The sequence below is a fragment of the Natrix helvetica genome, assembly GCF_964273705.1.
Source record: "Natrix helvetica genome assembly, chromosome: Z".
Lineage (NCBI taxonomy): Eukaryota > Metazoa > Chordata > Lepidosauria > Squamata > Natricidae > Natrix > Natrix helvetica.
The window spans coordinates 61,132,983-61,147,218 of NC_138554.1; the positions used below are offsets into that span (position 1 = coordinate 61,132,983).

At 41.4% G+C, this 14,236-nt stretch overlaps 1 protein-coding gene across 7 annotated transcripts in view; it reads left to right on the forward strand.

Annotated features, from left to right (window-relative positions):
- The window catches only part of FHOD3 (formin homology 2 domain containing 3), a 270,970-nt gene that overhangs the window by 197,579 nt on the left and 59,155 nt on the right, over nt 1–14,236 (forward strand). For all 7 annotated transcript variants that reach the window (XM_081971408.1, XM_081971409.1, XM_081971411.1 and 4 more), the window contains 2 exons: nt 10,964–11,122; nt 12,131–12,313. In XM_081971408.1, the coding sequence (XP_081827534.1) occupies nt 10,964–11,122; nt 12,131–12,313 (342 nt within the window). The remainder of the gene's footprint in view (nt 1–10,963; nt 11,123–12,130; nt 12,314–14,236) is intronic.

Consider the following 14,236-nt stretch of genomic DNA (forward strand, 5'->3'; position numbering starts at 1 on the left):
CAGATTAAAAAAATCTAAATTGGGACAGAGTTAATTTCTTCCTCATTTTCTTTTTATCACTAAAAATCTGTATGACTTAAAAGATTAGATAAATATCAAAATTTTGTTTGTTTTGTTTACTTTAGTTTATTATCATTGCAAATGGTACAATGCAATTAAATGCTGTCTTCAGTGTACATTACAATTATAAAAATAAAAACACAAACATACATCCTTTACATTCTATATAATTGAAATTGAAAACCCGATATTGCACTGTACCATAGAATTCAATATGTTATTGCCTTGGGATAGAAGCTGTTTTTCAGTCTATTTTTCCTTGTTTTTATTATCCTGTACTGTCTGCCAGATGGTAATAGTTTTAAAAAAAAGTGCCCAGGATGAGATGGATCTTTGAGAATGTTTTGAACTTTCTTAAGGCAGCAGGAGCTATAAAGCTCTTCCAAAGAGGGGAGAGGGCAAACAATGATCCTCTGGGCAATGATGTTGACCTTCTGGAATGCTGTCCTATCTGCCACTGTGTAATTGACAAACCATACAGAGATGCAGTAAGTTAGAATACTCTCTATGGTGCAGCAGTAGAAGATCAATAGCAGGTTTTTTATTCTGTTGTTGTTTCCTGAGAAGTCTCAGATAGTATATTCTCTGCTGGGCCCTTTTAGAGCACCCATAGAGGTGAGCCGTTCCACTGATTACTCCATAAGACACATCTTCTCCCCCCCCTCCCTCCCCCCAAAAAGTAGCTGGAATGTCTGTGCATCTTATGGAGCGAATATGGTGAATAGAAGCCAAGCCATGGCAACGGGGTCCTTTTATAGTGCTGAATCCCGCATCTTCTTTCTCTTTTCTGCAGTGCAGGAGTCAATAGGCAGAGCTGGCACATAAGAGGACACCTATCTGTGGTCCTCTCAGGCTCTGCCTCTTGCCCTCACTACACTGCTGCTGCATATTCAGTGCTCCATATTCACAGTGAGATGGCGCTCCATATCCATATGTTTTTCTTGTTTTCCTCCTCTAAACCTAGGTGGTCAGGGGCATCTTACAGTGCAAAAAATATTATAATTGTTCTCACTGTCAGGAAATTTCTTCTTAATTCTAGATTGGAGCTCTCTTTAATAATCTTCCACCCATTAGTTGTCCTGCCTTCTGATACTTGGACAATAGGTCAATAGCCTCTTAAATATTAGAATATTACTATTATATCACCCCAATCCCCTCTTCATTAGACTAACCAACCTAATTCCCTCAATCATTCATTATATAATTTAACCTCTAGATCTCTTATTATCTATATTGCTTTTCTTTCTACTCTTTCTAGTGCCTCAGCAACTTTTTTGTATCATGGTGACCAAGTCACATGATCTTGAAACTATGTCTATGACTGCATTGTCTTTTTTGACTGTTGCAGCATGCTGCTGACTCAAATAGTGGTCAATTAGCATATCTAGATCCCTCTCACACTTGCTACTGTTGAGCGAGGTACCAGCTATTCTCTACTTGTGTATTTTTCTTGGTTATGTGTAGGGCCATACTTTCTAACTACTGAATTAGAGTTGTTGGATAAGGCTAAGTATTCAAGTCTGTCATGATCCTTCTGAATTGAGTTATATTCTAAACTATTAGCTATTCCTCAAAGGTTGATGTTGTCTGCAAATATGATGAGTTCCCCTTCTATCCTTTTATCTAATCTGCGCAGCCCATCTCCAATGAACTGCTATTAATTGCCTGTCAACCAGCCTCTCTAGCAGTCTCTGTGTTAGAAAATTCCTAACAATTCATGGGAACACAGAGGGAACAGCAAGACAGTTTAGAGTGGAAACAAGGCCATTATAGCTAATCCTTGACTTACAACCATTTTTAGTAACTATTCGAAATTACAACATTGAATAAAGTGACCTATGACTGGTTTTCACACTTATAACCATTGCAGAATCCCCATGGTTACGTGATCAAATTGAGGGCATTTGGCATATATTTCTGAGAGTTGCACTGACTATCATTTGTAACCTTCCCAGATGGCTTCTGATAAGCAAAGTCAAAGGGAGAAGCCAGATTCATTTAGCAACCGTGGCACAATGACATAAAATGGGCAAACCTGCCCTAACAACTTGCTTGCTTACCAAAATAATTTTGGGGCTCAGTTGTGATCTGAAATTGAGAACTACCTGTATATTAAATATTCTTGAGTCTGGAGGTGGAGGTGGGGGGGTGGGGGATGAACTCTGAGAAAGAGATTCCCTTTAACTGTACTAAGTATATGTGAAATAATTATTTTGTAGCATTTCAAAATTCTGTTACATTATCTATTAGCAATAAATATCTTTTCCGAAAACCAATTTATTTTTTACTGAATGTGCCTGCCTTGAGAGTCTTAACAGTCAACAACAAAACATCTCTGAATAATATGAAAAAATAATCATTCTCCTTTGCTCTGCTTGGAGTGTCCAAGCATGGGTTAAATTCTGTGACACTGCCCAAGGACTGGATTGAAATTCTTGGCCACGCCTCCTGGTTTCTTGCAGCTCCAGTTTTTCAATTCAGTCCAGCCCTTCAGGATGCATTTATAGTGATCAGCTCCTTTAGCATATTTTTTTTCCTTTTTTAGTTTCCTTAGATTTTTTTCCCTTTACCTCTAGTTTGTTGCTTTATTGTTTTATTGGACTGCTGCTTTGCACCTGTGCTCCCTTCCAGTTCGTGCTGCTAGCTCTCAGCCACCCCGCAGCTTTGGTGCCTTGCCCGACGCTGCTGACTTCCACCTGGGCTGTTCTTCACCAGCGGGCTTGTCCGAGGCTTGGCGACCCATCTGGCTCCAGCACGGCTTGTAGCAGTATTGCCTGGCCACGCAGCGTGTTTTTTTGGCCAGGCGTGACCATTTTGAAAGCCCTTTGGCTGCGCCACAAGTCTGCCTGGGTACAGCCATTTGTGAGGATCTTGGTGGAGGCCATTTTTTTTGCTGATTCCCGGACTTTTCACAGCTGAATGTAGCAGAGAGTGGAAGTCTGATTGCCTCAGACCAGATCACTGGCAGAGGCTTCAGTCTATAGAGGCAGCATTCGGAGGCCTTGCTGCAGCTACCTTCCACATGCCGTGTGTCTGCCTGTGACTCTGCCAGCCTTCCTTCAGCATATGGATCCTCCTCAGCAGGCAGCGTTGTGACCACCCAGCGCACACTTGTCCTTCCATTGTGTGGTGGTGAGTGGGGCTACCATCTCCTTCCTCTCATCTTGGGCCACCTTTCCCTTCTGGGTTTGGCTGCTGGATCGGGCAGCAATGGAGGAGGAAGCCATCATCAAAGCACCTGAATGTGAAGGCCCATTCGATTTACAGGATAGGCCCTGTAGCAGGAAGTCAGCAGGGCTGCTAGAGAGGCCATTAAGGGGATTAGGAAGAGCCCCTATACCAGAAAGTTGACTGCAGGCCAGGATAGGGAGGCCATCAGATGCCAGAAGAACCTAGCTAAACAATTTGACAAGGCCCAAAGGCAGGCTGTGGCTGTGGCACAAGTCCATCACGAAGATCTGCCAGAGTCCCCGGGGAGCCAGGAGCCCGACCTATTTGAACCCTCATTGTCTTCCTGCGGGGGAGATCTTCAGAGTTTTTCTCCAGATAGATCCTTTAAGGAATCCAGATCCCATTTGCCTTCCCTTGGGAAGGGGGCAGATCTCCTCCCTCAGTCGTTAGTGCTAGCTTTGTCTCAGAGAAGGAGGACCTGACCTGACCTGTCAGTGGATGCGGGCCTGGTTCCTGACAAACCTGCCTTCATGTGTTTGTTTAAGCCCTCATTGTTTAAATCTATTTTGCATAAAGCAAAGGTGATTACTCACCTGGAAGTGTCTCCGCCAGCTGATCAGGGAATCACCGATCCTTCTGACCCCAGTGGTGGGTTGTTTGATGAAAATGTTCAGGACCTGGTCCCATCCCAAAACTCTTCAAGCAGGTGGTAACAGTGCCAGTGGGCGCAGCCGGGTACCTGGGCAATGACAAATGCTTTATGCTGTTGACCCCAGCATGGAGGATCTTCTAACGCTTCCGGCTATAGATGCCCCCATAGCAGCTCTTACCTCAAAGTCTGTTCTCCCACCTGAACTGTTGGAGTGAGTTAAGGCGGAAGATAAGCAAGCAGAGAGGGCCTGCCACAAGATCCATCAGGCCGTGGCATGGGCCATTAAAGCATTTACCTTGGCTTGCTTTTTTAGCAGGGCCTCTATTGCCTGGTTTCGTCAGCTACTCACTTGTTTGCCTCCAGGGGACTCTAGACTGTGCCAAGGTGTTAACAAAATAGTGGCGGCAACTGAGTATACCGCAGATGAATCCCTTAATGCAGCAAAATTCGCATCCAGGGCGTTGGCATCTAATATCATCTCTCACTGGATCTTATGGCTTCGCCATTGGAATGTGGACATAAGGTCCAAGTGGAAGCTGGCCTCCACCCCCTTCAAGGGGGGGAAGCTATTTGGGGAATCCTTGGACTCCAAGATCTGTCCATCGCCAAAGGTCCTTCGTTCCCTCAGGTGGTGGCAGACCATGGCGTTGTGCTCAGAGCCCTTTCTGAGTCTACTTTTGAGCCCCTTCAGGCTTCATCTGGCACTTGTCGCTTAAGACTGCCTTTCTCATCACCATTACATCAGCTAATAGAATTTCAGAGTTAGCGGCCCTGTCAATTAGGGAGGACTTGTGTCTGATTCATCACAGCAGATTACTCCTTCGACTGGACCCTTCATTTATTCAGAAAATTAACTCATATTTTCACAGGGCCCAGGAGATAGTACTTCCGGACTTTTGCCTGAAGCCCAGTCACCCTAGGGAGCATCGATGGCATACCCTCGATGTGCACAGGACACTAAAGAGATACATCAAGCGGACGGCCGCCTTCCGTCACTCATAGGCTCTTTTTGTGTTGTTTTAGCCAGCAACCATAGGCTGCAAGGTTTTCTGCTTCACCGTGGGGCACTGGCTCAAAGCTTACATTTCACTCACCTACGAACAACAGGGCAGGCTGGTATCTCCTCAACTGATAGCGCACTCGACCAGAAATACAGCCACCACGACGGCCTGGGCGACCCAGGTTTCAGTTGAGGACATCTGCAAGGCTGCGACATGGGCGACGCCCTCTCTATTTGTCAGATGCGGCCTTTGGTAGACGTGTCTTGCAGAGTATTCATTCCAGTGACAGTTGAGCATCAGGATTGAGGGTTTGAATTTTATCTGCCCTAGTCACATTTAGCTTGGGTAGGTCCCATGCTTGGACACTCCAAGCAGTGCACAGGAGAATGACCATTGGCTTACTTGAAAGGTCATTCTCTGTGCACTGAAGGAGTGTTCAACCCCCTCAGGATGGGCCCTAGGATGAAGATTTCCTGACTGTTCCATCTATTCCTTCGTCGGAGGATTTGCATCCATGTTCTGACAGGACCATGCCTTCATTGAAAAACTAGAGCTGCAGGAAGCTAGGAGGTGTGGCCAAGAATTTCAGTCCAGTCCTTGGGCAGTGACAGAATTTAACCCATGCTTGGACACTCCCGCGGTGCACAGAGAACAACCCTTCAGGTAAGCCAATGGTCAATCTCCTAATGAGTCAGATTAAAACTAATAATGAAGATTAAAATCCATGTTTTAAAACTTCATCAACATGCAAAGAGGGTGATATATTGGAAGCTTCCTTCAACTTCCCTTTCACCAAACTTCCAGAAGACCCCTAGGATACAGATTCTTAAGCAATTGTAGCATTATTGTTACTGAATGTGGGCCCAATAGCACAAAGCTGAGGAAGATTCCTTCAAAAATCCTCTAGTTCCTTCTGGATACATATTGTTGGACTCATCAACATCTGATTGAGTGCAAAGAAACCACTAGGAAATCTTGCTAATTTCCTGAAACATCACTTTTGATATTCAAAAAGAAATGACTATTTCCCCCTAAGTCTCAAGAAAATAAAGATATTTAATATTATTCTTCAAGAGGCCTGGGTGTATTGGAGCATAATATTTATATGGCCTTTATTTTGGGGGCAATTCAAATGCTAAAGTTGGAACATCCTGAGGCAGCCTTAACATATTCATTTCAAAGAAATTATATGTAAACAATCTTTGGCAGATAGTCTTTGAATTATGACCATTATAGCGGTTCTAGAAATCAAATAAATGAATAAATACAGCCTGCTCATCACAGTTGTAAATCATGATGATCAGAAAACGGGTCAGTTATGTGACTGGTCTGATTTTAAGACCTCTTTTGTAGTGATCACTAAATGAATTACTGCAGTCACTAAGCAAAGTCGTGGTCCTTAAGCAAATACCATAGTCATTAAGCAATGCAAGGTTTCTAAAAACAAGAAATGTAGATTTTCAGCAAAATTGTCATAAAACATGTGACTGGGACATCCCAAAAGTTTGTTAATGCAATCTGGTTGTCAAGCAGCTAAGGGGCACTCCTGTGACCATAAGGAGGGGCAATGATCAGAAATTGAATCCAATTCACAAATATCCCTCTCAGAATTTAAACTCCTAAGCAACCAGTTATTAGTCAAGGCTACCCATTTTACATCCATGCACTATCATACCCATTAATGGTTTTACTTACTCAATTTGTGACTTTTTAAAATGTAATATTTATATTTCTCCCAAGTAGGGTATCTATTATCCCAAACTAATGAAATGTGGGATCCTTTCAAGGAATATACTTCCAATCTATTTGAGTTGTGATTGTATGCTACCATCGTATTAGTATTTGTTTGTTACAGTATTTATTCTAGAAGAAAAGACGCAGATTTCCTGCCTTATTCTAAAAAACTGTACCTTGTGAGGAGTTATTATCGTGAAAGTAATCTTGGCAATTTTTTCCCTACATTTCTTTATATGGCGACAGATCTTCTTCAAAGGATACTTCAGTGCTATTCATATTGATGATTCCAAAAACTATTAATAATATAACATTTGCTGATCCTATTGCTAGTCCTTGTCCTGCCAAATAGTGGTTGTTTGCAAAGCAAGCTAAGAAAATTGGTGGCTTTGAGAAGATATTTGCCAATCACATTACTTAAAACAGGTTGGATATTAAAAAGTAGCTCAGTTAATATCTGATCATGGAGAGGGCAGTTACTAGGCATATTGAAGAGAACTCCCTCTCACTTTACCTAAAAACCTCTACTCCTAAGCCTGGAGTAGTAGAACCAGGCATTTTTTAAACAGTACCCTTAAACTTATAAACTCAGGTTCAAAAGCAGCTCAAATGCAGCATTGTGAGGTGATGCAACCTGAAACAGGAGAAAGACCAAGATTCCTCCCTTTCCTGATTCTCTGTACAGATTCCACCTCTACTCACAGCTGCTATTGGCTAGTTCAGGCCAGGGGTGGTCCTTTATGGGGCTCAAATTGACAGCAATAGTGCTGACAGTCTTCAGAAATACTTAATATGCTTTCTCCCAATCCATAATAATAACAGCAACATAATTGCCAATTACTGATTAAATTTCTTCCAAAACTACTCAGCCAGCCATTCATCTTGTTGTACTGTGCTGCCAGTCTTTGTGACAGGGAACATGGAATAATGGTTTTAAGTTAGAGGAAGACCTGATTCCAGTTAAATATTAAGAAAAATCTTACCTAAAATGGCAATTTGAGTGTACATTTATCTAGAGTAGATTTGATTCATTGCAAGTAGTTATAGGGTTATTTGTTGGACATGCTTTAATCTGGATTCCTGGTCTAATGGTCCGTCCTAAATCTTTTATTTTATTATCATTTTACCTTTTTCCTATTATAGATTAAATAATTATTTAATTGGAGGGATATTTGTATGTGGCAACAATTTGAAAGTAACCATACTCATCTAAAAATCTCAATTCCACAGTAATAAAATGAGGAGTTTCTTGTTTACATCACCTGATCCAAAATAGCATCAAGAGTCATATATTGCTAACTGTGATGGAATGTGCATCTGTAGCAGCAGAGGGGGAATACTTGGCCAGTCTGAGTCTTTCCAAAAAGAGGTCTGATTAAGAGACTGCTGTCCCGAGTAGGAGGGGGAACAGTAGCCACATGATAGATTCTCCCAAGATACATTTACTAGATTAGAAAGTTCTTGCTTTACTTTGGCAACTTTCTGTCCATTGGGTGCAAGCAAATAAAAGATTGAACTCAATTGGATCTCACAGTCTTATCTCTAGGTTTGGGCCTGACATTAATTTATTTAAATAATATTAAAATATTTACTGCTTTTATAACCAGAGAAGAAATATTCAATATAGTACAGTAAAGAAAAAGATGACTTGCTCAGAAGAAAGCTGAAAATGATATATATTTGTGTTTGCCTGTTACTGCAGCCTAAAAAATAATTCACATTTCACTAATGTTGATCTGGAAAAGGAAAATTTAGAAAGCTGAACAGCAACAACTAATATTATTTTCTGCAGAGCAAGTTTTTAGAAAGTAAAGTCTAAACAAGAATTACATGTTTGAGCAGCCACGGCACTACTGCATCATAATTCCTTTCTACAAGAGAATTAAAATTGACAATAAAATCCAACTTTAAATTACAGTATATTTAATTATTGCTAATTAAGGTTATTTCTTTATTTTCAAATAGATGCTTCTGCCAATATAAATATAATATAAAACATAGTAGTTAAGATATTGGATGAGACTCAGGGAAACTCAAGTTTAAATGCACCTGCAGCTATAGCTATTTGCTGAATTACTTTGAGCTACTCAGTTTCTCTTGGTCCAATCTACTTAATAGCAATTATTGTTGTGGAGAAGAGAATTGGAGAATCGTTGTTGTGGAGAAGGGAGTTAGAGGAAGGAGTGATGCTCTAAACTGCCTTGAGTTCTGGAAAGAAAGGTGGGATATGCTTTGATAGACAACTCTTCTAAGATCACAAATCTTCTAAGAAAAGTCTAAAAAATGTATCACAGATTCTGCTTTTACTGTAGAATTATGGAATCCTATAGAATTCTACTGTGTAGAATTCTAGTAATACTGTAGAATTATTGTACTAATTCTACTAAGACTGTAGAACAGAACAGAATAACAGAGTTGGAAGGGACCTTGAAGGTCTTCTAGTCCAATCCTCTGCTCAGACTGGAAACCCTATACCCATGGTGATGAACCTATGGCATGCGTGCCAGAGGTGGCATGCAGAGCCCTCTCTGTGGGAATGTGCTCCGTCGCCCCAGCCCAGCTCCGTCGCATTTCTTGCCATCATTTTGCAGGACTAAAAAAATGCGCGAAACAGCATTCCGTCTTCATGGCAGTGCATTTGCTGTTGCTGCCTCCATGGCCTGTCCCTTGCGCAGCACAGTGAAATTTAGCATATTTCACAATGGGAGAGACAATCCCCTCCTCCTCCTGGAGCCCATATGATGCGAAGCCCCAATGCAACCCTGCATCAGTGTGGGGTTGCTCTTGCCACCTGGTTGCTTTTTCTGCACACTGTGTTAGGATGCCCTGCCTCCCTACCAGCCAGCTGGGCTTTGGCTCTCAGCAGATCAGCTGAGCCTAGGCGCACTGCTCCTGGGCTCATCAGCCTCCAGACATCAGGGCTTTCTCCCCCCCCCCCCCCCGGGAGAAACAGAAGGAGGCAGAGAGAGGGAGAGAAAGAAAGGGGGGAGGGAGGGAAAGAGAAAGGGGGAAGAGAGGGAGAGGGAGAGAAAGGGGAAGAGGAAAGAGGAGAAAAGGAGGGAAAGAGAAAAATGATATTACAAAGGTTTTTCTTTTTTATTGTTGCTAAACGTAATAGTTCAAAAGCAGAAAAAAATGAAGGGGCATAAAAGTGCTTTTATCACATTTTTCTTACAACATTTAGCTGAACTCTGCCTTGTTTATCATTATTTTAGGTAGTAAAACTTCATTATTCATGTTAAATGGCCATGATGGCGCTTTGCGATAAATAAGTGGGTTTTGGGTTGTAATTTGGGCACTTGGTCTCTAAAGGGTTTGCCATCACTGCCCTGTACCATTTCAGACAAATGATTGTCCAATTTCTTTTTTAAAACTTGCAGTGTTGGAGCTTTCACAACTTCTGGAAGCAAGTTGTTACAATGATTAATTGTTCTATCAGGAAATTTCTCCTTAGTTCTAGATTGCTTCTCTCCTTGATTAATTTCCATCTATAGCTCCTTCAGATGCTTTGGAGAATAGCTTGAATACCTACTCTTTGTGGCAACCTCTGAGATATTGGAACATTGCTATCATGTCATTCCTAGTCTTTCTTTTCATTAAACTAGACATAGCTAACTCCAATTGTAGAAACTGTAGAATTACAGCTAGGTAAATATCTAAATATTGAAGTCTGACTGGTGGGGGGGGGTGTTTGTTTTGTTTTATCCAACAATCATCTGGCACTTCAGTTTTTGAGAATTTTTACTGCTTTTATTTATTTTACTCAAAAGAGACTAACCTTAATAAAAACATTGAAAAAAAGGATAAATATATATAGAATCCCCACCTTGTTAGTGATAAATTTATTGCAACAATAATAGCTTCCCCCTTGCAAAGCAGGTCCACTATTTATAAGCTTGTACATGTATTTACAATCCAATTGACATGTCATACTTCACATACATGAAAGAAAAAATAGTTAACAGATTAAACAACAGTGAAGTTAAGATTCAAAGCAGTCTTTTGTTGTAATTTACTCCTAGAAAGTCAACAGGTTTCTTATTTATCACAAATCACCCCAATCATTATCTCTAACTCCAGGGTCAACTTTAATAGTTAAACCTTTCCTTAGATTTTTAATTGGGAACTTTCCCAACACTTGGATCTAATTTCCAAAGTTCATAAAGTCTTATGAATCATCGAAGAAAAGTTTATAAAGAATCTATTACAAGTTCCTTTTTTACTATAGAATTACTATAGAATCATGTTATCCGTATGCTATACTAACAATAAATAGATTTGTTTAAAGAATATTTATATGATTGAAGAAACATAAGAGTTTACAGTGTCTGCTTCTTATTCTCAGAAAACTGCTGCAGATGGCAAGAGGCAAGAAATCATTGTCCTGGATTCCAAGCGGAGCAATGCTATTAATATAGGGCTGACTGTATTACCACATCCAAGGACAATCAAGGTTGCCATTTTGAACTTTGATGAATATGCCTTAAATAAGGAAGGAATAGAGGTACTGAGAAAACCATACAGAGCATTATGTTAAACAATATATTATCTCTATATATAGTGGTTGAAAATATGTTGATGTATGAATTATCATAATGGACTAATCTGATTACTTTTATGTAATATTTTCTCTTTCTGCAGCCATATAATCTTTTTAAAATCAATCAGAAATACTGGGCATAATTTTAATTTTGAACAAAACATATGCATTCATACTCATATTTGTTTCAATGCCACAATAAAACAGTTTTCCTCTATTTTCCAATTAACAAATAGAAGGCATGGGGGCTGGGGGAGAGTCATCTTGGGAATAGATGTAAAAATATAGAATTCCATAAAAGCTTCATTTAGGGGTGTGCTCTGTTCTACTGGTAGCCTAAATGCCAATGTGAACTTGGGCAATTCAGAATACTAAATGCTAAATTTTAATCAATTGAGATGTAGCAGATATATGAGGCCCATGCAAATTTTCTCAAACCAATACAAATTCTTGTGGTAGCATTGTGATCTCATGAGATTTCAGTGTTCTTGCTTAAGAGATTGGACTATACACAAGTCAATTCTCTCTCTGTCTCCCCAAGCATATTGTGACAGTTTTTAACCTGTATATGCGATGTCCTAGTGCTGCTTCTTTTACAACCCCTGAGCCAATACATATGACCTCAATTAGCAGTAGATATGCAATTACCTTATTCTTCAGAAAAATATCTCTTTTAAATTATGTTGCCCACAATTGAAAAGGTAAAAATGATTTTTAAAAAATAGTTAATTGTAATATTTTAAAGAATTATTAAAATAATTGAAATATTGTACATAATTTTGGGGTGGATAATACTGAATTATTCTCATATTTATAACAAAAATTAGGAGTTCTATCAAGAAAATTTACAAAACTAAAGTATTTTTCAACTTTGATATATTCAATGTAGAAGAGCAGTCTATACAGTTTGTCTTTGATGGGGTGGTGTTTTTTGTTTTGTTTTTTTGTTTTGTTTTGTTTTGGTCTTTCTAGAAAATTCTTACAATGATTCCCACAGAAGAGGAAAAGCAGAAAATTCAAGAAGCTCAATTAGCCAATCCTGATATCCCTCTGGGTACTGCTGAACAGTTCCTACTGACTCTGTCTTCCATTACTGAACTCACTCCTAGACTTCAGCTCTGGGCATTTAAAATGGACTATGAGCTTGTGGAAAAGGTAATTTCTTATTGCTAAATAAATATAATTGTTTTTAGATTTCAATTTAATCTCTTCTGTCACTCTTGGGAATTTCTCTCTGCTAAACTGTGCATTAATATCATTTTGAACATTCAGTAGAACAATACAGCACTCAGTCATTCTCCAGCTGATGGCCCAGGAAGGTCCAGGAATGGGTTGTTCAATCCTTATTTGCCCAAGAGACTGAGTCAGAATTGAAGCCATGCCTCCAGCTTCCCCTGCTGATTTCCAATTCCAATTCAGTCTTGCCCGAAAAGAGATGTAATTTTTATTGCTGTGAGTTGAAATTTGGTTTGTTAGAGTTATTTTGCTTTAATGTTATTTTTTCTTGTTTTTAATGTTATTATCCGATTGGAGGATGTTAAACTTGGCTCACAAGTTTCTTTCCCACCTGGTTGCTGCTCGCGTAGTGAAGCTCTTGAACTGGGTTCCTGTGGAGGTTTCCAGGCTCTTCGCAAGAAAGCAGCTGGCTGTGCCGGCTATCGGAGCCCTATTTGCGGTTCCATTCAGCTTGAATGGAACTTGCTAGTTCGTGCATGTGCCAGAGAGGCTCTCTGCGTTGCCGCTAGTTCTAAGGAGCTGCAGTGGGTGGACGACGAAGCTACTGGTGCAAGGGTATGCATGCGCAGCGCTGGCGCCTCCGCATGGCTGCGGACAGTCTGGAACAGCAGGAGTGTGCGATCGGCGCTAGCTGGACTTGTAGAGAGCCATGCGGCTGATCCAGGCGTTCTTGGGGCCGTTTGCTCTCCAGCAGCATTTGTTCCCTTGAATCTGCTTCCTCGTGAGTATGGGGCCCTGGGGCTGGCCATTTTTGAAAAGCTTCTTGGGTGGTGGCCATCTTGGGAAGGTCCTCTTGGTGGTGGCCATTTTGTTAGTGGCCATGAGGAGGTGGCCATTTTGATTGGACCTCCGGTGGGTCACATGGTCAGCGGCCATTTTATTTTTCCTTTCTCAATGCCACGAGGCTCATTGCGACTGCCGGCTCCTGTGAGAACAGTCGCAGATTGCTGAGCTGTTGCCAAACAGAGTAGAGTGAGGCCTTAGAGCAAAGGGTACTGTACCATTGCCATGGCTGATTCCCCCAGTGAGAGCACCTCTGAGGTGGCTTTTGCAGCTCCCTCGAAGAGATCCAAGAAGAGGAAGGGTTCCTCACCGGATCATCCTCCCCTGGTGAAACAAGCTTCCTCCAGGCAGGAAAGTAAAGGGGTTGGGGAGATGTCCAGGCAGGGAGGTAGAGATAAGGAACCTTTGTCGTCATTGAGATTCCCCCCCACTCCTAAGGGCGGCTCCACTTTCTCCCTCCTCCAAGGCTCCAAGGGCCAGTTCCATCTTGCCTCTGCTTTCGGAGGTAGAGGACAAGGAAGGCGAGCACCATCCGTTTACATGCATTGCGCCTGTCCCTGAACCAGGCCACAGGCACTAGCTGGCACTCAGGCCTGGGCCTAGTCATGCAATTCGTGAATTTGATGATTTGCCTGATAACATTCAATCTCATCGAGCCATTGCACATGGCATAGCCATCCAGAGTTGTTCCTCTGACCAGGCGGGTGCAGAACTGATGGAGGCCAAGCGCAGACGTATCCAGGATCCGGTTGCTTGCCTAGACAGGGCGCAGAGGGAGGTTTCTCCTTCGCTGAGGAGCGAGGTTTCGATCCAGGAAGATGAGGAGGAAAAGAAGACGGAGCTTTCTGTTGATGAAGGTTCAGCATCAGATGTCCCAGCCTTTGTCAGTTTGTTTCCTCCTAGTTTGTTTTGTTGTTTGCTATTTAAAGCCAGGAGTACTGCAGCCGTCGAGACGGAAGCTGACAAGCAGAAGGAGAAGGAGTCCGTGGTCGAGGCTCAAAGGCATCGCCAAAAAAAAAGTGTTTCTTTGTGGAACCCATGGCACAGAAGAAGGAGATC